This window comes from Sus scrofa, chromosome 12 (genome assembly GCF_054392235.1).
Source record: "Sus scrofa isolate SSC_HxYL_T2T_F1_AM1 chromosome 12, Sscrofa_HxYL_maternal_Yorkshire_Landrace_v2.0, whole genome shotgun sequence".
NCBI classification, from domain to species: domain Eukaryota; kingdom Metazoa; phylum Chordata; class Mammalia; order Artiodactyla; family Suidae; genus Sus; species Sus scrofa.
In genome coordinates, this window is record NC_139394.1 from 55,805,477 (window position 1) to 55,827,293 (window position 21,817).

General features: G+C 54.6%; 2 protein-coding genes and 1 long non-coding RNA gene across 4 annotated transcripts in view; all 3 read right to left on the bottom strand.

Moving 5' to 3' along the window:
• The window catches only part of WSCD1 (WSC domain containing 1), a 33,263-nt gene extending 32,424 nt beyond the window's left edge, over positions 1-839 (bottom strand). The window contains exon 1 of one of the 2 annotated variants that reach the window (XM_005669148.4): positions 156-839. In XM_005669148.4, the coding sequence (XP_005669205.1) occupies positions 156-582 (427 nt within the window). In that variant the 5' untranslated portion in view covers positions 583-839. The remainder of the gene's footprint in view (positions 1-155) is intronic. The other variant, XM_084985543.1, reaches the window with a different exon arrangement.
• LOC146398357 (uncharacterized) lies at positions 698-10,845 on the bottom strand. The gene is made up of 4 exons (XM_084983013.1): positions 10,816-10,845; positions 9,974-10,450; positions 9,470-9,678; positions 698-839 (listed from the first exon to the last, which is right to left on the bottom strand). Exons 1-4 carry the CDS (start codon positions 10,843-10,845, stop codon positions 797-799), a joined length of 759 nt encoding a protein of 252 aa, XP_084839139.1. The 3' UTR covers positions 698-796.
• Positions 10,846-13,868: 3,023 nt separating this feature from the next.
• Positions 13,869-21,817, bottom strand: part of LOC146398358 (uncharacterized) — a 216,071-nt gene continuing 208,122 nt past the window's right edge. The window contains exon 4 of the long non-coding RNA XR_014821669.1: positions 13,869-16,502. This is a non-coding gene — a long non-coding RNA (uncharacterized LOC146398358). The remainder of the gene's footprint in view (positions 16,503-21,817) is intronic.

Consider the following 21,817-nt stretch of genomic DNA (forward strand, 5'->3'; position numbering starts at 1 on the left):
GACGGAAGGGACGGTGTGTGAAGGCCAAGGGCCTGCAGTGCCTACTTCTCAGGCTGCTACAAGGGCCAGGGAGAGGGGACACTGATCCTATGACCTGACATGGGGCTCCTGGGAGTAGCTTGCATATGTAAGGGGCCTCAGGGCTGAGCACCTACCTCGGCTGCTGGTGGCTGGCCTGGGGGCTTCTGGGCCCAGGGCAGGCGGCCCCTGCGAGTCTCCCATGAAGCGGTGGAACCAGCGGCGCCGCAGCTGGCGCAGCTCCGAGTTGCGGCTGCGGAGCCAGCGGGGGCCAGGCCGGGGCCTGGCCAGGGGGCCCCGCAGCACGTCCACGCCAAGCAGCAGCTCTGGGCTGACCCGGGGATCGTGCAGGGCTCGGCTGTCCAACAGGCCCACACCCAGCGCCACGGCGGCCACAGGCAAGGCCTGCAGGGGACCGGGCGCCCGGGGGCCAGGCGGGAGGCCCACGCGGGCCCGCTGCAGCAGCAGCAGGCTGCCGGTCATCAGGTAGGCGGCCGTGAGGAAGAAGAGCAGGAACTGCGTCCGACGGAGAAACTTCTGGAGTCGAAAGAAAGGTTTGGCCATGCCCCTGAGCAGCAGGGCTCCAGGCTGGAGCCCGGGGAAGGCTCCTACCACCCAGGCGGGAGGGAGGCTGGGGCCTCCAGAGGCGTCATCCCCGCGTCCCTGCAAGGCCTACGCTCTCCTGGGGTTACTGTCCCTCCTGCCCAGTTTCCAGCGGGTGCTCAAAGGACATCATCATTTATCTCTCGCCTCTGGGCCCCGCAGCTGCAGAACCTTGTCATCCCTGAGCTCTAGTTACTCTCATCTCCTGGCTCAGAAACCTGGAAGAGAAGAGAAAGACAGCTCAGATACAGTAGGAGGGTCCACCTTTCCCACTGCCCCACGGTCAGGAGCCCCACACTCCTGTTCTCTGTTCAGCAAAGGAGCTGGCTGTGCTGCAGGAGTGCTGGACGGACAGCTGGGTTCCCATCCCAGCTCTGCCACTGGATGGCTGTGTGCCATCAGGTGGGTTACTTAACCTCTCTGGGCCTCAGCTTCCTCATCTGTAAAATGGGACTAATACTCAACCCTGGAGCAGGAGGAAGATCCAGTAATGAGAGCAGTAAGGAAGAGGAATGGCAGCAGCGGTGCTGTACTGAATCCTTCCTACACACCAGGCACTGAGCTAAACACTTGATGGATCATCTCACCCACCGAGGGAGATGCTGTATTATCCCCACTTATAGATGAGCAAACAGGGGCCAAAGGGGCAAAGTAACTTCCCCAGAGTCTCTCAGCTGATAGCAGAGGAGCCAAGGTTTGGAACAGTCTGCATTCAGAGGCTATACTTTGAATCCCCATGTAACCCAGCCTGTAATAAGGCTCCACCACCTACCTGTGCACCCAACCCAGGACATGAGTATACAGCTGGCGCTCAATACGGGCGTGCAATCTGCTGACTCCCAGAGTGCACTGGGCTGCACGCTATCTTTGGGAAATGCTTCTGCAGAGGTGGGTTGGTTTTAACATAGGAGAGGGCTTGGGGAGAGAATGGGCTTTCATAGTCTTCCCAGGTAGCCTGAAGCCAGCAGGTCAGAACCAACAGAACAGAAGAGCATCCAGGGCCAGGCACCTGCCGTGGCAAAGGCAGGAGGGCTCTCAGAGCAGCCTTTCTGGGGTGCTCCTCCACTCCCCAGGACTCAGCTCTCAACGCTGGCCTTTGGTTTCCATTGGTGGCGCCTCTGAAGGGCACTGTCAGGGGCTGGCAGAGGGTCCCACAGCTGCCACAAGTCAGGCTGCTGGGTGAGGGCTGCCCCTAACACAAGGACGGGCTTGTCCCCGGTAGAAAGGCTCCTAGGAGCGTGACTAAGCCAGTGCCTGTAACTAACGAGGCCTGGGACCTCCGCCAGGCCCGAGCAACCCCTCAATGGCTGCTCTGTGCCCTGGGGACAGTGGCTGGGTGTGAGAGGAAAGACAACATTTGGGTCCCTGTGGCCTGGCATTCCAGGGTCTGGGGGGGGGGTCCGGACCAGCACCACCCTTCCTAATTAAATGCTGAGTGCTGCTGGGCTCTGAGGCTTCCAAGAATAGGGGGATCCAGCGGCGGGGGCAGGGTGGGGGTCCTTTGGGTTGGGGGAGGGGCAGCAGGCCTGGGAATCCTCCAGTGAGGGTGGAATTAAACTCTGAGTCCGGGGCCATTTCAGACGGGTCTCCAGAGCTTTTCTTTTCTCTTGAAGCCAGTGCGCGCCAGGCCCACCCCGGCCAGCCTCGTCAGATTTGTAAAAACCGCAGAGAAAATCCCAAGAAATCCTGACTGATCTCCCTGCCTCCAGCTTTGGCCCCTCCAATCCCTCCTCCACCAGGCTGCCAGGGTGATCCTCCTAAGACGCAAATCTGATCATGGCGCTCCCCTGCTTAAAACCCCTTTCAATAGCTCCCTGTGGCTTTGGGGATAAACTCCAAGCTCCTTAGCATGACATACAAGGCCCCTTCCTGATCCAGCCCAGCCAGCTCCTCTCTTGCCAGGGCCTCTCCTTCTGCTTTCCCATGACACATGCATGTACACACACACACACACACACACACACACACGGCGCGGTCCAGCAGAGCGACCACAGCATACCTCCCCTGGTACCTTTGAGTACACTGCACTGTCTTTTTCTCCCTCCTTGCCTTGCACATACCTCCCTGTGTATCCTCCAAGGTTCACTTCCTCTGAGAAGTTCTCCCTGACTGCCACCACTGGTGTAGATTTCTCTGCCTTCCCACAGCCTGGGCCAACCCCCATCCCAGCATTCACCAGCCTGGGATAATCATTGTTCTTGTTTGGCTTTTTAGGGCCACAGCCACAGAATACAGAAGTTCCCAGGCTAGGGTTCAAACTGGAACTGCAGCTGCCGGCCTCCGCCACAGCCACAGCCACGCCAGATCCAAGCCACGTCTGCGACCTTCACCACAGCCCATGCTGCCACCGGCTGCTTAACACACTGAGCAGGGACAGGGATCAAACCCAAGTCCTCATGGATACTAGTTGGGTTTTAACTGACTAAGCCACAAGGGGAACTCCATCCTAGGATCATTTTAATTGTTCCTGTATTTGTCAGTCATCCTTGCAAGACTGTGACTGAATCCAGGCTAGAAGCCACATCCTTTGCATCTTGGTAATTCCAGCCCCCAGCAGCATAAATGCTCAGCCATCTATTTCTGATACTTTTTTTTTAAATGAATGAAAAGATACATTGATAGGCAGATCCTGATATCAGAAACATATTCCTGTGAGGAGTCTTAGGACAATGAAGTTTCCAACTCCACTTATCCAGAGCTGTGGGAGCCTCGCCAGAAATGTAGCAGATGCGGAGCAATGCGTGACACAAAGGACACAGCTTCCCCAGTTTGGGTCTTATGGATGCACAGAGGTTAACAAGGGTGCCTGAGCTTTACATGTTATCCTGCTCGTATTGCAATTCTGTGAAGAGGGGTTTGCAGATCTGTTGGCAAAAAGCTTCTGGTTACAAGGCTGGGATTCTCTCAGCGAAAAAAAAAAAAAATCCTATAAAACTGAAATAAAAGGGGAGAGAGGCCTCCTGCTGTGGGAAGAAAGGTTCTGATGAGATGGAGCCAAAAGGTGGGCAATGGATCAACAGTTCAGAATTTTGAAGCCGAGAATGTGGCCTGAATTCCATACACATTGTGTAGACAGGACTTGGGAAATGCTATGAAGAAGGGTAGACTGCAGTGGGATGCAGTGTTGTCAGGGCTGAACACCTGGGATTTGACCATACCCGGGTTCCCCAAGCACCCCCCCCTTCACTAAGTCCTCTCTGGAGCCACCCCCTTCCTAGAGGGGCCACCCCTGGTCTGGGGAGGTGGGGACAGCTCCTTTTAGACCAGAGTTCAATGAAGCCAGCCTCCTCTAAGGCAGGCTGCCACTCCGATTCCCAGCCCAGAACACCTGCCTTGAGCAGGACAGGGGACCCACACACCCAAAGAATTAGCAACCTGTCCCCATCCCACTCCCTGTCCCTGCCCAGACTTCTTCCCCACTTCCCACTGATATTACATTCGCCAGCCATCTGTCCCACACTCTCTGCCATGCTCTCCTCTCCCCCAGGGCACAGATCACCCCCAATTTATCTCCGCATCCACACATCCCAGCACCCAGCCAGCAGGGCAGTGCCCATAAATGTTTGTTGAGTGACTGAAGGTGAAAAGGGCCTGGGGTGGGCTGGGCCATGAGCAGCATCTGTATAAAGGTTCACAGCCAAGCCATGAGGCAGCTGGATACCAGAAGCAGCCAACACCTGGGGGGTATCTAACCATGGCCCCAGAGCTGCACTGGCTGCACCCCAAAGCCAGGAGGCCCTCCATTATAACAAATCCACTTTGAACAGGTCACTGCATAGGACGGAGCCTCAAGCTCCTCATCTGCTAAATGGGAGTGAATCAGGGAGTTGTGGGATCGAATCAAAGAGTAAGCTGTTAGTTACCCATAGCCCGTGACTTACGGGTGCAAACAATGAAACTTGGACAAGAGGCCTAGAGCAGCTGAGCCCTGGGTGAAATGAGCTGCCCTCAATCCTCTTAGCCCCCAGCTCCCTGGGGTGGGCCCAGAACCCCATCCATATTTGAAGCTGCCCCCAGGCTAAGACAGCTGTGAGCAACCGCTAGCTTTTTCAATGCCACCATTTATGAAGCACCTGTAGCTGGGTCGTGTATTTCACCTGCACCATCTCACTGACCCCCCTCCCCAAGTCTCCCATTGAGGCAGATGCCCTGATCACCCCCATTTGAGACCCCAGGTCTCAAAAGCTCAGCTTGGCCAAAGCTAGATGATCCAGAACCAGGATTCAGACCTGGGTCTCCTCCTCCCAGAGCCCACCCCCTGCTCACTAAGCTGCCTGCCTCTCTCCCCACACTGGCTTTGGCTTTACACCAGGCGAGGTTGATTCTTAAAAGCAGTTCAGTGTGCCTCCACCAGCACCTTTTAGAAAACATGCCAGGACAGAGCTCCCGGAGATGGCGCTTCATAGGGCATCCCTGGAGCCAGACCTCCCAGGGGCTTCCCTGTGTGTGAGTAGCCTGCCTCCCAGGCCCCACCCCTCCTCTGCCGGTCTGGACCATTTTCCCCAAGATGTGAAACCTCCCATCTGGGAACCACATGGAGGGCTTCAGGGCAATAGAGGGGGGTGGGGCTCCATCCTGGCCTGAGGTTCTGGCCTTGGGGTGGGGGCACCAGGGCTGGGCAGGGAGCCTTAGGCTGGACAAAGGAGGACCCCCAGCACCCTGCCCAGTAGTCTGCTGGAGGCCACTAGAGCATCACTCCCAGAGGAAAGGTGGGGGCAGGGGCACGGGAGACTCTGAATTCCCTCTGGGGGCCTCGGGAGGGAGCAAGAGCCTGGTGCAGGGGAGGGAGCAGACAACTGGAGCCCTTAGCTGTTACTTTGTGGTTATCTGGGTCCAGGCAGCAGCAGTGGCTGAGCCTGAAGCGTGGGGGGTTGGATAGATGACACCACACCGGGGTTTCCAAGGCACTGAGCAGGAGAGGGGTGGTGGCAACAGGGAGGGGACAGGAGGTGGCCCCCGGGGAACTGAGGGCTGGAGAAAGAGCTCAGGGATGGCCCAGGCCTGACCAGTGGCCACTGGGGTTCAGTTATGCGACTCTACCACCCCATGACTCTCCCCCCACTAGAGAGGACTGGCAGGGGAGGGGAGGGGAGACGAACTCTTGCCGCCCCACCAGAGGCACCTCAGCTGCTGGGGCCGTTGCAAAGAGGGCTTGGACCCGGGGTGGGGGAATCCAGGGTGGTTCACTCATAGGCTGAGAACCCTAAAGACAAAGGACAAGGACCAACATGTTGCTCCCTAGAAAGGAGATGGGCATTCATGGTCCCAGCAGCTCTGAGCCCAGGCTTCCAACTGGCAGCCCGGATAGGGGGTTGTCTCAGCCTCGGGACCCCAGCAAAGCCACACGGGGGAGCCTCCAGCAGGGCTCGGCGCCCTTGAATTAGCTGTCCCCGGTGTCTCTGCCCAACTCAGGCTCATCTGGACCCCACCTCCTCTCCAAGAGGCTGGCCCTTCCCAGCACTATAACAAAGGGAGCTTTCTAACACCAAGACTGGCAATACCACAGCCAGCAATGGCTCCCCAGGACTCAGATGACCAAGTTCAAGTGCCTCAGCCTGGCATTCAGTGGCCCTTCCGGGTTCAGTCCCCCATCAACTTCCTTCCCAAACTCTATGCCCCACTGGCCAGCATGTGATGCTTCATGTCCCCCTCAGGTCAGCAAGGGATGCCTGCGCCCCACCTTGAGGCTCTGAAATGCTTTGTGGCCACCAAGGCTCAGCTCCAATGCCACCTCCTCCATGAAGCCTTCCTGATCCCTGGAGCAGAGTGGCTCCCTGGCGCTGGATGGCGAGGCTGGATGCTCTGGGTATCGTGTCCTGACTTGAATCAGAGCTCCTAGCGATGCTGCCCACTTCTCCACCCAGCCTATGAGCTCCCAGCCATGCTGCCCACTTCTCCACCCAGCCTGTGAGCCCTTGGTAGACACAGTCAGTGCCACAGTCAGTGCCCTGGCGAGGCACAGGGCACACCCCAGAAATCTGTGCCCACTGGCCATCCACCCATTCTATAGGTCACGCTGCCCTCATCCCAGGGTCCCAGGCCTCTGGGTCTTGGAGGCTCAGAAAGGGCACAAAGGACCCACTAAATATAGATGTGCTGGGCCCTGGGGTGGGACAAGGTCCAGGAAATGGGACGGGGTAGGGTCCCTCCCTTTGAAGAGGCAAATCTTTTGACCTTCTGGACTTCAGAACTTAAGAAAAAAGGTGGAAAATAAGAAATGTAGCTAAAAAGGTATAAAACATAATAGTAAGGTCAAAATTCCACTGAACGCAAAGAGCAGTAGCCAGGGACAGGTGGAATTCTCCAGCAAACCAGTGCTGGGGTTCATATAAATAAAATTAAATCTTCTTGCAAAGACATTGCAAGGGACTTTCACACTCTCCCAAGTGTGCTGAAAGAATCGAGAGGTCACCGAATGAATGAACCAGTGATCTTCCCATAAACCTAAGAAGTCAGAATCATCCTCCTCTCCATCACAGACACAGAATTTGAGACAGACGGGGGGCAAATTAACTTGACCAAAGACAAACAGCTACTGCTAGACTGAACTCAGGTTTTTGGGTTCTGTCATGTTTAACTCCAGGAATGGTGATCCCCCCAGGCACCCTGCTAGAGGCCAGGCTGCAAAGAAAGACAAAGCACAGGGCAGGGGGGTGGGGGTGGGGGTGGGGCCTGCCAGTTCCCCCTTTTTAGCTGGCTGATCTGGAGCCCAACATACTCTTGCAAGAGCCCATCACAGACCCTTCTAGGCTCTCTCTGAGCCACCTCTTTAGCAGAACCCCTATTTTGTTCATATGTTTATGTTTCTCTCACCAAGTGGCAAACTCTGGAGGGTTGTCCAAACCCCACTGTGGGATAAATAAACCCCACTTGGGATAAATCTGGGGGAACAGGTGCGGTCTCCAGCCAAAGTCAGCCCCACCCTTTTCTGGCTCTGCCCCAGTGCCTGCAGTCACCGGGATGGAGGCTTAGGCAGTGGGAAGGGGTCGAGGACGCCTTGCGCCTTCCTGTCCTCGGAACCCTTCGGGCACTGCATGACTTTCCGGCAGCAAGGAAAAAGAATCAAAGTGGAGGAGAGAGGCCTAAACAGCTACCAAGAGGCACAAAGTATTTTAAGGTTTTCAAAATTAATCTAGCCCATTCTTCCAACCAGTCTCATGTCCACATGGGAGAACCAAGTTCCCCTCCAATCACGTTCTCTAAAAGCGCCACCCTTCCGACAACTTTCCAGACGATATGTCAACATGCTGACTGTGAAAGCTTCCTCCAACAGATATTAGTGTGACAACAAGACTGTGAGGCCCAGGGAGAAGGCAGTCCAGGGTCACATTCAAGCTCACTCCCCAGAGGAACAGGGTCTGCCTCCCGCCCAGCTCTGCCCCTGCTAGTGGGTCTGATCATCACCCACAACCTATGGATAAGGACCCTGAAGGTCTGAGGACTGAGTCCTTTGCCCTGGCCTCTGTAGGTTCCAGAGGGAGGGTCCGGGAACAGGGCTCACCAAGGCTGACCAGAGTCTGAGCCAGATGGAACACAAGACCGAGTGTCTACAAAGAGAATCACAGCTTCCTGAGAAGTGCTGCTTGAACACGGTTTGATCCTGGCCTGGAGGCTCGGGGCTGACTGTTCAGGCAGCCACTCTGGGGAAGGAGCTCTGTGACTCACTCCCCACCCCAGTACTCAGAGGCTCAGGCTTCAGCAGCCAATCAACTGGTGGTCCCCAATATCCACTTCTGCCTGCCTAGGCCGACAGGAAGAAGGGGGCAGGGGTCTGGCCTTCTGCCCAATGCTGGCATCTCCTCATTTCCAGCCAGACATGCCACAGGCCACAGGACAGCACCACATCATGGGGCTCCAAGGCCCACTGAAAGCGGGAATCTCATTACCCCAAAATAAGGCATTCTTCCAGAGGAACTGTGGAAATGGTCCCCGCTGAAGACAGGAGGACACAGCCACAGGTGAGGGCCAGGGGCTTCTCCTGGGGAAGATGAGGCTGACAGGCTCAAGCCACCTGCCAGCTGCCTGCCAAGATTCCCTGAGTGAGTGTGCATGGAGACCAACACAGCTGCTGGTCCCCATAGAACCGCTGGGCTCTGGAGGCCCACTTGGGGCACCTTCCACAAGGGACTGTAGGCCAGAGCTAAGTATATGGAGTGGAAGCTGGGGCGGTGAGGGAACGCTGGTGGGACACCTCCCCCTTGGCCTCTCTCCAGCACTTGCGACCACCGGGTAGAGGCAGGCAGACAGAGCAGAGCGAGCCAGCTTTCTGCCTCCTGCGTTGCCCTCACCACCAGCCCTCACTTCCTGTGCCCCAGAATCTAAGCAATTCAGAAGGGAAAACAAAAAGGCCCTCATCTCCTGATCCCAACCATGGTGTTCCAATACAGGATAAACCCAGGTGCTCCATAAACTGGAGCATGCGTTCCTGGGACCACAGGGATGGCAGCATCTAAGCCTGTTAGAAAAGTACAGTGCAGTTCAGAGTCTGTCCATCTTGGGCGCAGCTGGGGACCAGGCGAGTGTGGGCAGCAGCTGGATCCCAGGGCAGGGCTGCGGGGGCTAGAACTCTTACCTCCAGCCTTCCCCACTGCTCAGAGAAGGGTCAGAGGGCTCCCTCTCCAACCCTGCCTCCCCATGGGCGAGCCAGCATGGAGCAGGCAGCAATCCTGGGCACAGATGCTCAGGAAAACAGACACCCTGGAGGTTACCCTGGGGCACGGGATCCCCAGGAGGCTTCTCAGGAGAAACGGAAATAAAAGCAATTAGCAGCCTCTAGTCTTGAGTCTCCATCTACACTTAGAAAGATACAAAGCTCTTCTTGGGGTAATCTTCTGGACAAAATACGTACGTTTCGCCGTTGCCGAGCCTCCGTTCAAGTTCACCAAGAGACGGAGAAAACCCTCCTCTGACCGGAAGCCTGGCGTGGTAGCGAAACGAGACCGAGCTGCCGCTGGGTAAACGTCTCCTCCAAGGAGAGTCAGTGCGCACCCCAAATCCTGTCCTCGCCCACTTCCCGGGGCCTGAATTCGCGACTCCCTCCGGGGAAACGGACGGTCTCTGAGGATTCCAGGAGGGGTACGGGGCTTGGGAAACTGCCTCGCGCACCCCGGCCCCATCCCGCTCCTTCCGAAGCGCTTCCTCCCCCCACCACCTTCCACGCGCACACACTCCCCAGCAAAGCCGCCCCGGCCCAGCGAAAGGCGCCCCCAGCCCGCGCGCCCCGCAGCCAGAGCAGGTGCAGCCCCGCCGCGCTCCCAGCCGCGTCTACACAAACTTGTTGGCCCGCGGCTGGGGGAACCCTGCCCGCAGCCCGCGCTGGGGTCCCGGCTGGGGCACCGGGGACCGCACTCACCCCGCGATCGCAGCTGGCTGGGGCACTCGCTCTGGCGGCCACGCGCCCGCCTCCCCGGGGCGCCGAGCCCGCAGCCCCGCAGTGCTCAGAGCCCAAGCGCCCTCGGCGCCCACACGTCCCCGGGCGGCCCGCGGCGAGGAGCGGCCGGACGCGCCCTGGGCACAGGGCGCCGCCGCCTGGCTCCCTGGGCTGCGGACGTCCGGGCTGAGGTGCGGCGACGGAGCTAGCGGGCGCCAAGCGGGCGGCGGGCGGCAAGCGGCGGGTGGCGGGCGGCAGGCTAGCGGGCGCCCGGCTCTGCACATGCTCACTCGCGCGGCCCGGGGACAGCGGCCGGCCGCCGCCGGGTCCTAGAGGCGCCGGCCAGCCCGCCGCCCGCCACCCGTGGGAGGGGTCGTGGCCCACCCCCAGCCCAAATCCGCGGAACCAGCCGACCCGGGCGCGGCGACACGCATTGCTGCCGTGCAAAGACGCTGACACCTACACACACACAAACAGTCTCACACACCAGGCGAATCCATTGGCGCGCACACCAACACTCGTCTACGCAAACACACTGGGCACTACCACACACAGGAGCTCGCTGCCACACTTGCCCAAACACACAGGAACAGGCGCACATGGATACAAACACACTGAACCAGTGCTTCAGAGACACTCTGACACCCACATGCACACACACAACACACACACTGGGTTCTGTCCCAATCGTTCAGAAACAAACTGGGACACTGTGTCGGGCACACATGTACACACCACCCAGTTTGTAGCATCCTGATACCAACTCACAGAGGCAGACATACACTGGATCACTGTCCCATGCAGAGCTAGACACTGTCACCCACGTCCTTATGCATGCACACGCACACACGCATTGTCCGAGACAGTCACCCACAGAATCACTATCCCACAGGACAAATACACTGACAACATCTCCCATGCCTACACACTCAGGGCTCTGCCACCAGCTACACTGCCCCACAAGAACTATGGTGACAGACCCACACCCCGGAGTCCACTGATAGACACACTTTTGTATAGACAGTGCCCCACAGGTACACACACAGACACACACATAACACTAAGGTGGATGGGTGCTGACACAGACACACAGACATACAACCACGCTACTGGACACAATCCCCTTTTAAAATAAGCGCTGGATCCAGCCTTGAGGATTTCCCCTCCACACCCGACTCTTGCTGCCCAGAAGTCCCCAAGCCATAGTGCCACCCCTGCCCTGTCTGGTGCATTGGTGGACCCTGTCCTCACCCAGGGCTAGCTCCTGAGATGCTCACGCGGGCGGCTGAGGACCAGCAGAGGCTGCGGGAGCAGGTGGGGAAGGCATGGCTGTAACCAAGTCTTCCTGAAAGGGAGTTCCGTGCCTCCGACTCCCGCTAGGGGCAGCGCTGCTTGGCAAGGCTCAGAGGAGCCCATTTTCAACAGGTGGAGGGCAGGCGGGCAGGGAAAGGATTAGCCTGGGGACCAGTCAGAGCTCCGCTTTACGGAGGTCACCCAGAGGGGAAAGGGACTTCCTTGGGTTTGCCCAGCTAGTCGGGTCAAGTGCCCAAATCAGCAGAGTCAGCTCCTGAGGATAAGGGTTAGCAGCGCTGGAACCCTTGGCAGAACTGGGAGAGGGCACAGGCAGTGAGGGGCAATACTGGCTTCCAGAAAAGGCCCTGTACATGTCCCTTTGGGAGTGTGAATGTGTGTGTGGCTATTATTACTAACACCAATAACCCACTATACATTTTTTGCAGTGTGTTTCAATTTTCAAAGCCCTCTCCAGAACCAGCTACCTAATTTGTGGAGCCCCATGCAAAATGGGCCCTTTGTTCAAAAAGGATTAAGAATTTCAAGAGATGAGAACAGAAGACTAAATTCAGGGCAGAGTCCTTCTAAGCATGGGCCCAGTGCCCCGCACACATCTCGTGCCAGCGAAGCTAGTCCTAACTCTTTCACACCCGTGGTCTCACTTAAAACTCGTGATAGGTGGTGCGGGCCTTCACCTGCCCACTTGGCAGCTGAAGTTCCTGAGGCCGGAAGGTGGTGTGCATATTACAACAGGTAGAGCCCCCGGGAACTCAAGCTGCCTCCTCTGGGAGGAGGCCAGGCACTGTCCTGCAGCAGCCACTTGGGAGAGGAGACTCATGTTGAGGAGTGGCTGCCACCAGGGAAGGAGAGCTACCGCAAGGAAAGGTACAAAAAGGCTTTGGGGCATCTGTGCCATTTCTGTGCCCCATGTCACACTATACCTGCTTTACAAAGCCCTGCGGGGGCACACCCCAAGGCCTCTGTGTGGGAAACAGGAGCACCTGCTGAATCTGCGAGAGATGCTGACAAAGCAGATGCATTAAACAATCTAGGAAGCAGTGGAGAAGGGCTTGGGTCCTGCAGCTTGGACCACCTAGAAGGTGTCTGAATGGCCAGAAGTGTTTCAGGGTTGGGAGCAGGTCCTCCTCTGTGGCAATGGTGACAGAGAAGAGAGTGTGAGAAGTCACCTGGTCCAGGCCTGATGAAGAAGCCCACCAACCCCAGTCCCACCCTCTGCCGCTCAACACCCGTGGCCTCTTTGATAGGCATTTGCATACCATCTCTGTCCATGTCCCAGAAGCAATTAGGGGAAGATATTTTAATATCACAGGGGTTTCTATGGTGCTCCCACGAGGGAGCTGACACACGTCCAGTTATTGCTGAGTAACGTCCCTCTCCCTCCCTCTCTAGTCTGGGTCTATACTCTTGGACCAATCCCACCTCCTGTGCTCAGCTCCTGGCTCCATCGTCTTTTTTTTTTTTTTTTTTTTTTGTCTTTTGTCTTTTGTCCTTTTAGGGCCACACCCGCAGCATATGGAGGTTCCCAGGCTAGGAGTCTAGTGGGAGCTGTTGCTTCCGGCCTATGCCACAGCCACACCAATGCAGGATCCGAGTCGCATCTATGACCAACACCACAGCTCATGGCAACACCGGATCCCCAACCCACTGAGCAAGGCCAGGGATCAAACCCGAAACCTCATGGTTCCCAGTAGGATTCATTAACCACTGAGCCATGACGGGAACTCCTCCATCTTCTCCTCTTTTTGGAGCTCAGTGATTGCATCCCAAGTATTTACGTTCCCTCCAAGCTTCACGTCACCTGCTGGCTTACACATCCATCCATCCATCCATCCATCCATCCATCCATCCATCCATCCATCTATATATCTTTTCATTTGTTCACTGAGAAAGGCACCCATTTTGTGTTAGATTTTGCACTGAACACTGGAGACTCTGAAAAGAAGAGCCAGTCCCCTCGAGGAGTTTGCTGCATGGAGAACTTGGCAAGGAAACAGACCCAGAGGGATAACGTAGCACAGAAGAGGAGATCTGCTAGCTCAGTGAGGAGGCTACACCTTCAGGCACATCACCACTTAGTCAGAATTGCTCCTCTGTTCGCAAAGAACTAGCTGGGTAATGGCTGTCAGGAAGGCAGCTAGCTGTGTGTACCATATATGCGCATGGTGCATAGGAAACCAAAAGATTCACGACATCGGTTTGGAGGAATTCGGGGACGGCTTCAAGGAGGAGGTGACATTTCAGCTCACTCCTGAAGGAGAAGTGGAGCATCATCTGGGTCAGAGGGAGCAGGAACCATTCCAGACCAAGGAGGCATCCTGTGTGAAGGCGAGGAAGCATGAAACACAGTGTCGGGGGAATTACCAGTAACGACATAACCGGTGCAAGGTCAGGGGCGGCTGGGGCAGAGGAGAGACCATGACTGGCTGCCTGAGCCCTCGCTGACACCAATGGACACCTGTGGAGCAAGCCTGAGCCACCACCATGGTGATCTCCACCGTCACCCCAGCCCCCACAGGGGGCTCACTTAGTCATCAACCTTCAAAAATAGTCATTTAACGAGTCATTTATCATCTACCCCACATGTACGCGTTGTGTTGACAAAGACAGCATTGAATAGTCACAGGCAGCAGGACGAAAAGCCCAGGCAGGGGGCGGACCCCAGCCCCAGATGGCTCTTTCACCTTGAGCGAGTCATCATTGCTCAGAGCCTCAGCATCTTCATCTGCAAATTAGAGAAAACGTGCCCATTCCCAGGTCTTTGCAAGGATCCAATAAAATGCCCAGTGAATGTGTAAACACATTGTCTGCCACAGAGTACACACACAGTGCCTTTGAGTAAACATGAGAGGAAGAGCTAGCATTTCTTGATTGGGGCAAATCAATCCAGATATGCCACCTGTGCAGTGCTCTCTTGATCTACAGGCTGTGGAGCCTTCTTGTCCTCCAAATGCCACCTCCCCAGAGGCCTGCCCAGATGCCTCAGCTGAAGCACCTGCCTCGCTGTCCAGTTCCCAGGCTGCATAAAATGTATTCCCTACCATTCCCTTGTGTATTTATTTATTGTTTGTCTTCTACTAGATGCTCCCAGCCCCCACAGCTAGAATTTCAGCCCTCACAAAGCTACGGAAATATCTCATTCAGAACTGTATCCTTAGTGTCTAGCTTAATTCCTGGCACATAGGTATGCCCACTAAATATTGATTAAATAAATAATTAATTGGTTTTTTTTTTTTTTTTGGAAAAATGCGATGTGACAAGCATGACATATGTTTCGTGAACCCAGGCAGTTTCCTAGTGGTTGCCACGTTTCTTCCCAAGAAATTGGAGACTGCTTCCCCCTGCTCAGGTCAGACAGATCCGTGTTTGTCTCCAGCTGTCTGACAACTGTCCATCAGATTCCACCGGCCAGCAGGGAGACCAAGAGGGTGACTGTGGATGGCTGATGGCAACATGTCCACCTGCCAGGGGCTTGTGGTGATGTGGGGAGCAGGTGCCTTTCCAGTACCTGCAGCATTCTTTTCCTGTGACCACGTAGCTCTCAGCTGTCCACTCCATCAGTGCCCTGGCAGGGAGATAGGGGCTTGACTGTCCCAGGGTAGCCTGTGAAGGTTGCCTTTCCCTTCTGGGGGAGCCCTGCATCATTGGACAAAGCATCCTTCAGAGACAGAGGGAATGTTTGTCAACATCTCAAAAGACGGGGATGTAGTTTCTTCTTACCTCCATCGCTTTCCCCTGTAGTGCTAGGACTTACTGCAGCCCCTCTGCGCACTCAGACCTGAAACTGGCTTCGATGCTTTGCTGGGCTGCCTCCTTACTTCCTCTCTCTGGTAAGAGTACTGCAGAGACTTAAATCTGCCTCTGATGCCAGTGACACAGATGGTAATCGTACCCCCTGTGGAGCTGTGCCTGTGGATACCAGGATACTGGATACCGAGGTGGGGCAGGGGAGTTCCTTTTCAGGCTCGATCTAATGGGCTGTGTGGCCTCATACAAAACTTTCTGTGTCCTGATTTGCTTTTCTGTAAAGTGGGCAGGTTATCTCATGGTTATTGAAGGGCCTTTCTTGAAGACAGGAAGGGGAAAGAAAAGAGAGTGCTTTGGGGTCAGTTCTGCTTCTCTACCTGGGCAAATTAACTCATCCCTCTCAGATGTCATTTTAATCTGCAAAATGGAGAAAGTGTCTATTTTCTAGTGCAGGGTTCCTGGCACAGGGTATATATTCACTAAATGACAGCAAGGATGAATCTTTCAATGGGTGGTAGTTACAATGTTAACTCAAACTGGCCCTGGGGTGGGGTCTAATGTGGCAGGCACCTGCAAAGGGTTTGTTGGATTCAGTTTAGAACAGCCTGATCCCACCCACTCCCATCTGCAGAGGGGCAGCAACTGCCTGGGGCTGAGGAACAGACAGCTATGAAGGACCGCCAGCCCAGGGCATAGTGTGTTGGATTAGACACAAGACTTATAGGCTCAGCGTCAGCTGGAAAGTGTAAGGGTGCGGGGGCAGCAAGAGGGCTCTGGTGGAGACAGTGGGAGAGTGGACCCCGCTTGGCTCCTCCTGCCTGCCTGGTGTGCGCATGTGTGCTCAGCAGAGGAAGCACCTCATCTTTGTTCCACTTTATGAACTTCCTTGTAAGTCATTCATCCAAGGCCATGAACTTGCAAGTTGTCATCTCAGTGAAGTTGCTGGAGCACCTTGAGCAGATGGCAGTGATTCAAGAGATGGGTTCACTTTACTAAACTTCTTATTTTGGAATAATTTTAGATTTCCAGAAAAGTGGCCAAGACGGCAGAGCATTCCCGGGGACCTCTCACTCAGTTCTCCCCGTTGTTAACTCCTTATATGACCAGGGTACCTTTATCAACACTGAGAAGATCACATTGGCACCTGGCTCTTGACTTGACTCAAGACTATTTGTCTTTCACCAGTTTTTCCATTAATGTCCTCTTTCTGTTCCAGGATCCACTCCAAGGTACCACCTTGTGTGTTGTTATCCCACCTCCTCAGTTTCTTCTGCTCTGTGACAATTTCCTTGTGTTTCATGACCTTGCGAGTCTTGAGAAGTTTGGGCCAGGTATCCTATAGACTGTCCAGGGGGCTCATTTCAAACAACTGGACGTCTCAGACTAGAGGAGCTCCCGAAGATACTGGCATCCTTGACTGTTGATGCAGTCTCTGTGTGCGAAGGCCAAGAGACTGAGGAGAGACGCAAGGAAAGGAGGAGAGAGGGAGAGGCCACCGTGGGAGAAATTCCAGCATCCGAGGGGCTGGCAGACGGCTAGTGGTGGAAAGGAAATTCTGGAGGAAACACACGGTCACATTCCTAATGTAAAGCTGGCTGATTCCCAGAGGCACACCTGAAATGCAGGGCTTGCTCATTACCTGCGCCCCCCTCATCCCAGGTGTCCCAGCCACACAGGAAGGGCCAATGGGGAAGGAAAGCTGCTCCCCAGAGTCCCCACCTCCGGCCCTGTGCCCTCCTTCCGTGCACTCTGCCTGGAGCCTCAGATTCTTCCACTTACACAGGTGGCCACCTCCCCTTCCCTCTGCCAGCGTGCCAATGACAGTGGGCACAGTAAAGGCTCCATAAATGTTTTTGTCGAAGGAAATTAACCCTTTGTTTTCATTTTTTTTTTTTTCTGTCTTTTTAGGGCCACACCTACAGCATATGGAAGGTCCTAGGCTAGGGGTCAAATTGAAGCTGTGACTGCCAGCCTACACCACAGCCACAGCAACTTGGACTCCAGCACATCTGCGACCTACACCACAGCTCACTGCAACACCTTAACCCACTGAGCAAGGCCAGGGATCGAGCCTGCGTCTTCATGGATAACTAGTTGGGTTCGTTACCACTGAGCAACAACGGCAATTCCTGGAAATATTTTGAAGAGAAACAGGTTTAGTTCTTTCCCATCCTTTTCCTCTCCCTCCCCTTTGTAGGAATACCTATGACAGGACCTGAAACACTGCTGTGCCTGAAGGTAAAGTGGCCACTCTGAGACCATGAGATGACAGGCCAAGCCTCTACATGGGACAGAGCACAAAGACAGAAGCAGCCTGGGTCTGAACCCACGGAGGACACTTTTCTGTCTGGACACCTGTCAGAAAAATATTGTACAGAAAAACGCAATCCTGCTCACTGACGTGATTTTATGTGGTTTCTTTCTTCCCCGTGGTGAGCCCCCAGGATCCAGCAGAGGATCCACAAAGTCCTAATAACCAAGTCCGCGAACCACGTGAGTGGAACTCTAAAAATCCCGTGTTTTGGAGTCTCTGCCTTCTGGAAGGTTGGGGTGCAAGCAAGCAGGTGCGTGGAAAGCAGGTAGAAGGGTTGGGGGCGTGCAGATAGACCTAAGGCGTTGTGGGCACACAGGTGGTGGAGGGTGAGCAGAAAGAATCCATTCTTTGCTGGGAGCTATTAGGCATTTTACACATGACGCTTTATGTAATGCTCCTCACGACCCTGTGAAATATGTGCTCTTTTAGTTCCATTTTACAGACGAGAAAACTGAGCCTCAGAGGAGTTAAATGACTGAGCCAAACTGACATACCCAGAAAGTGGAAAAGCTGGGTTGGAGCTCACGTCTGATTGGCCTCAAAGGGCCCTATCCCCATGGACTTGAACTTGGTGACCCAGGTCTACCCACCTGTCCATCCCCCCCAACCCTGTCCATGGCTGCTTTCCCTTGCACAGTCATCCCAAGGCCAACAAACACCTGTTTGTCCTGCCTCTCAGATTAGGATGGAATTCCATGAGAAGGACGCCTGCTGAGTTCCTATTAGCAGAGGACATGGCCAGTGTCATTGCCAGAGCCCAGGGGATCATGGAAGGGAGGGAGAGGGAGCTGTTACTGTCTTAGTGGTCCTTGAGCTGGATCGAGGGATCCTCTGGGGAGAAGGAGAGAAAAGAGCTGCAGAGGAAAAGAATTCCCAGCTCTGCCCCACATGTACCCCAGTGCCAGACGCCCCAGGCATCCAGAGAAAACTCTTCTGTAACAGGACATACTTGGGAATGGAGAGCAAAGCACTTGGATAAATAAAACATTCCCTCATGTTTCCTCCAGTTCCTTCTGCTTCCTTTTATGTGCCTTCCCTGAGGGGAGCTGAGGGATAGGGGTGCTAAGAAGGAAGGGCAATGCCGTGAATAAAGCAGCTCACCAGTCTCTGGCAGCACATCACAGCAGATAGACTGTGCCATTTGCTAATCACGTGACTGCGTGTCCTTGAGCAATGCCCCTTACCTCTCAGCCTCAGTTTTCTCATCTGAAAAATGGGGCTAGAGAGAAGAGAGAATGAGAGGCAATAAGGCATGTGGGAGCCTTCACCCTGTGCCTCCCACCTTATGTTACTTCCTTCTTTTCCTTTGGAGGTGTTCTCACTATTTGAAGTTTTCTTTTTTATTTTTTTTTCCATTTTTTCCATATGCTGCACCCTCGGCATATGGAAGTTTCCAGGCTAGGGTTCAAATCAGAGCTACAGCTGCCAGCCTACACCACAGCCATAGCAACACGGGATCCAAGCCGAGTCTGTGACCTACACCACAGCACATGGCAAGGCCAGATCCTTAACACACTGAGTGAGGCCAGATATCAAACCCACAACCTCATGGATACTAGTTGGGTTTGTTACCACTGAGCCACAATGGGAACTCCCTGTAATTATGTTTTCGATTGGTCCTATTGAGTTAATGTCTTCTTCTGAGACTAGACTTTGAAATCTGAAGGTCCTGCTTAAGTTCATGAAGTTTGCTTCCCTAAAACCTAGGACAGTGCTGCCCATGGGGCAGGGCTAGGGAAAGATAAGAGCAATCAATGAATGCTGCTGGGAGATTCCTCTGCTTGTGGCTTCGCCCATACCTGAGGCTGGGGTGCTCACTTCTGCCTGCAAGGGGGCAGCACTGGAGGACTGTGGGCACAGGCGGGATGCTGGTGGGGACCTGGGAATGCAGAGAGTGTCTGTGGAATTCAGACGGGCCCGGCTGATTCTGCTTTCACCGGTTTCGGCGGCTCAGAAGGGCAAGGAATATGTTTTGGAGGAACAGGAGCAGAGATGGTGGAGCACGCTTCAAAGAAGAATTGTTGGTGGATGGAAGGCAAAGATACCTTAGTATGAAGGCAGGGCAAGTCGTCTAAGACTGGGGCAGCAAACATACCTGGAGTGCTCAGGAGCAAGTGAGAAATTCTCTGTGGCTGGTGAGCAGGCGCGGGCAGGAGGCTGGAACGTGTTAGGAAAACCTGGGGGATTTAGCCTTTATCCTGGAGCCAGGGTGAGAGCCACGGAGAGTATGCCCCTGATGGACAGAAACGGTGATATGGGGAAGGGAGAGGGATGGTGGGTCCTGACCATCCTGACCATCGTATCCAGGCCTGCCCGTTACCGTGGCAACGAACGGTGGGGAGTGTGGAGAGGGATCTGTCTGTTTCTGTGTGTATGAGTTTGACCCTCAGCATCTCGGGCTGAGTCTATGACAAATAGCTGTGGCCACCTACTCCCCTTAGAGCCGCCAGGTCAGGAAGTCCTTTCAGCGCTGTTCCAGCAAGCAAGGCCTGGCTTGTGGCCCCAGTGCCACCTCCTGGTCCCCCTGCCCCATTCACCTGAGGGACGACAGGGCTCAGGTGTGCGTCAGGCTCTCTGACCAGCCTCCACCCAGTTCTGACCAAGCTCTCAGGAGCAGGGAAATGGGAAGTGACAGCAAGTGCCAGGAGTCACTAAGTCTCTGTCACCTCGATTTGTAGGCAGACAGAGCTAGTGCTGAATGAATGCGGCACTTCAGAGACAACCCTGTCCCTGCAGGAGCCACCTGAGCAGAGCTGAGGCCTGGCCAGCCCTGTGCCTCCCTGCCGGCCCCTCCCTCAGCCCCACCTCCCTCCCCCAAACCTTGGACCCTTGCCTTCAGCTATAGCCCCCCACCCCACCCCCAGAACCATCTTTTACAAAGACAGATCTGGCTCCTCCACATCTGGCCGCAAGCTGGTATGCTTATCTTTACCCATCATTAGAACCATCTCCTCCAAAGAAACAAGCTTGCTCAGTGCCTTTTAAAGAAAATCTCTGAAAGGTTTGCTTGCGATAACATCCAGCAATTCTGGGGCCAGGCTCTCAGGAATCATTAATTACTCCACATGCGTTCAATGTCTTTGTCTTTTTTCATTTTCACCAACAGATTGAGGAGTTTGGGGCTACCACATCTTTCCCCAAACAGTCCTGCTTTTTGAAACAAACTAGACGAGTATCCTGTTTGTTACACAACAGATTTTGGAAGGAATCGTCTCTGAGGGAAAAACTGCAGAAAAATAATGGCACCTTATACACAGACATTGACAATCACTAAAATGCAAATCTGGGCCCAGTCACTGTCCTCCTTGGGCTCCTTCAAAGCTCTGCAAGTTCAGGTAAGAACTCTCTCACCAATCCAGTCCTGATCCAGCGAAACACGCCATCCACATTTTGCCAGCCTTCACCCCAAATTTGACCCTCAGCCCTGGCATTAAATTACCTGACTCCCCCAGGTGGGGTTAGGAGTCCTCAGTCCCAACACAGACATACACGTGCACAAACAAGCAGCACACATGTACCTGAATGCATGTGCAGACACATGCCAACAATGCACACGTGAGCCCGAGCATGCACTGCAACACCTTATGCACACTCTAGTGCATGCATACACACAAATGGTGTGTTTTAATCCTAACACTCCGCTCTTTCTACCGTGTCTCTGTCTCTCCTCACTGTCAGCTCCTGGCCCTCTGGCTGCAGACAATGCAGTCCCTGTGAGAGACGAATGAACACATGAGGCCGTTGGGAGGCCCAGCCCTAGGACTGGCTCTGCCATTGCCCTTCGGTGGGACCACGGCCGGATCCCCGCCCCTCCCTGAGGCTCAGAACTCCAGAAGGACGATGGGTGTGCACTGGTTGCGGGGCAGGGGAAGGCCCATATGGAGCAGGTGGGCTGGGGGAGGGGGAGAAGCTGGGAGACCAGTCCAGAATTCCCACTGCACCCGGCACAGCCACCCAACATGGCTTATTTACGATGCTTTTAGCTCCGAGTGGACCCATTTCCAAAGTCCTCTCTAAGATATAAATTATCTTAAAGGGCTGATTTGTATCACTGTGGTTGGACAATGCGTAACCAGAAAGCACTCCGGCCTTTCAGCAATTTCAATCCAGGGAGAGCTATGGATTTTTTTTTTCACCCTAATTGAGCACTTCAGAAAGGTGGGGGGCCCGGGGGGGATGTTGAAAAACCTTCAATAGGTTTCATTTTTAGGGAAAGCAATTTTGACTTATTAGGCGCTGCTGGCTTCCGAAATATGCTCACTAATGACTTCTATTTAAATATTTTCCTCCAGCTGAGACATTTTTTTTTAATACAGCATTAATGGATGTGACAGCCCCTAAATGAGTATTTTCCCACCTCAGCCTCTGAACTTCCCTGGCCAGATCCTCTCAAGAAGTCGAGAAGTCCCAGGCAGGCTGTGTGAAGAAAACACCAAACACCTGTTGGAATTACT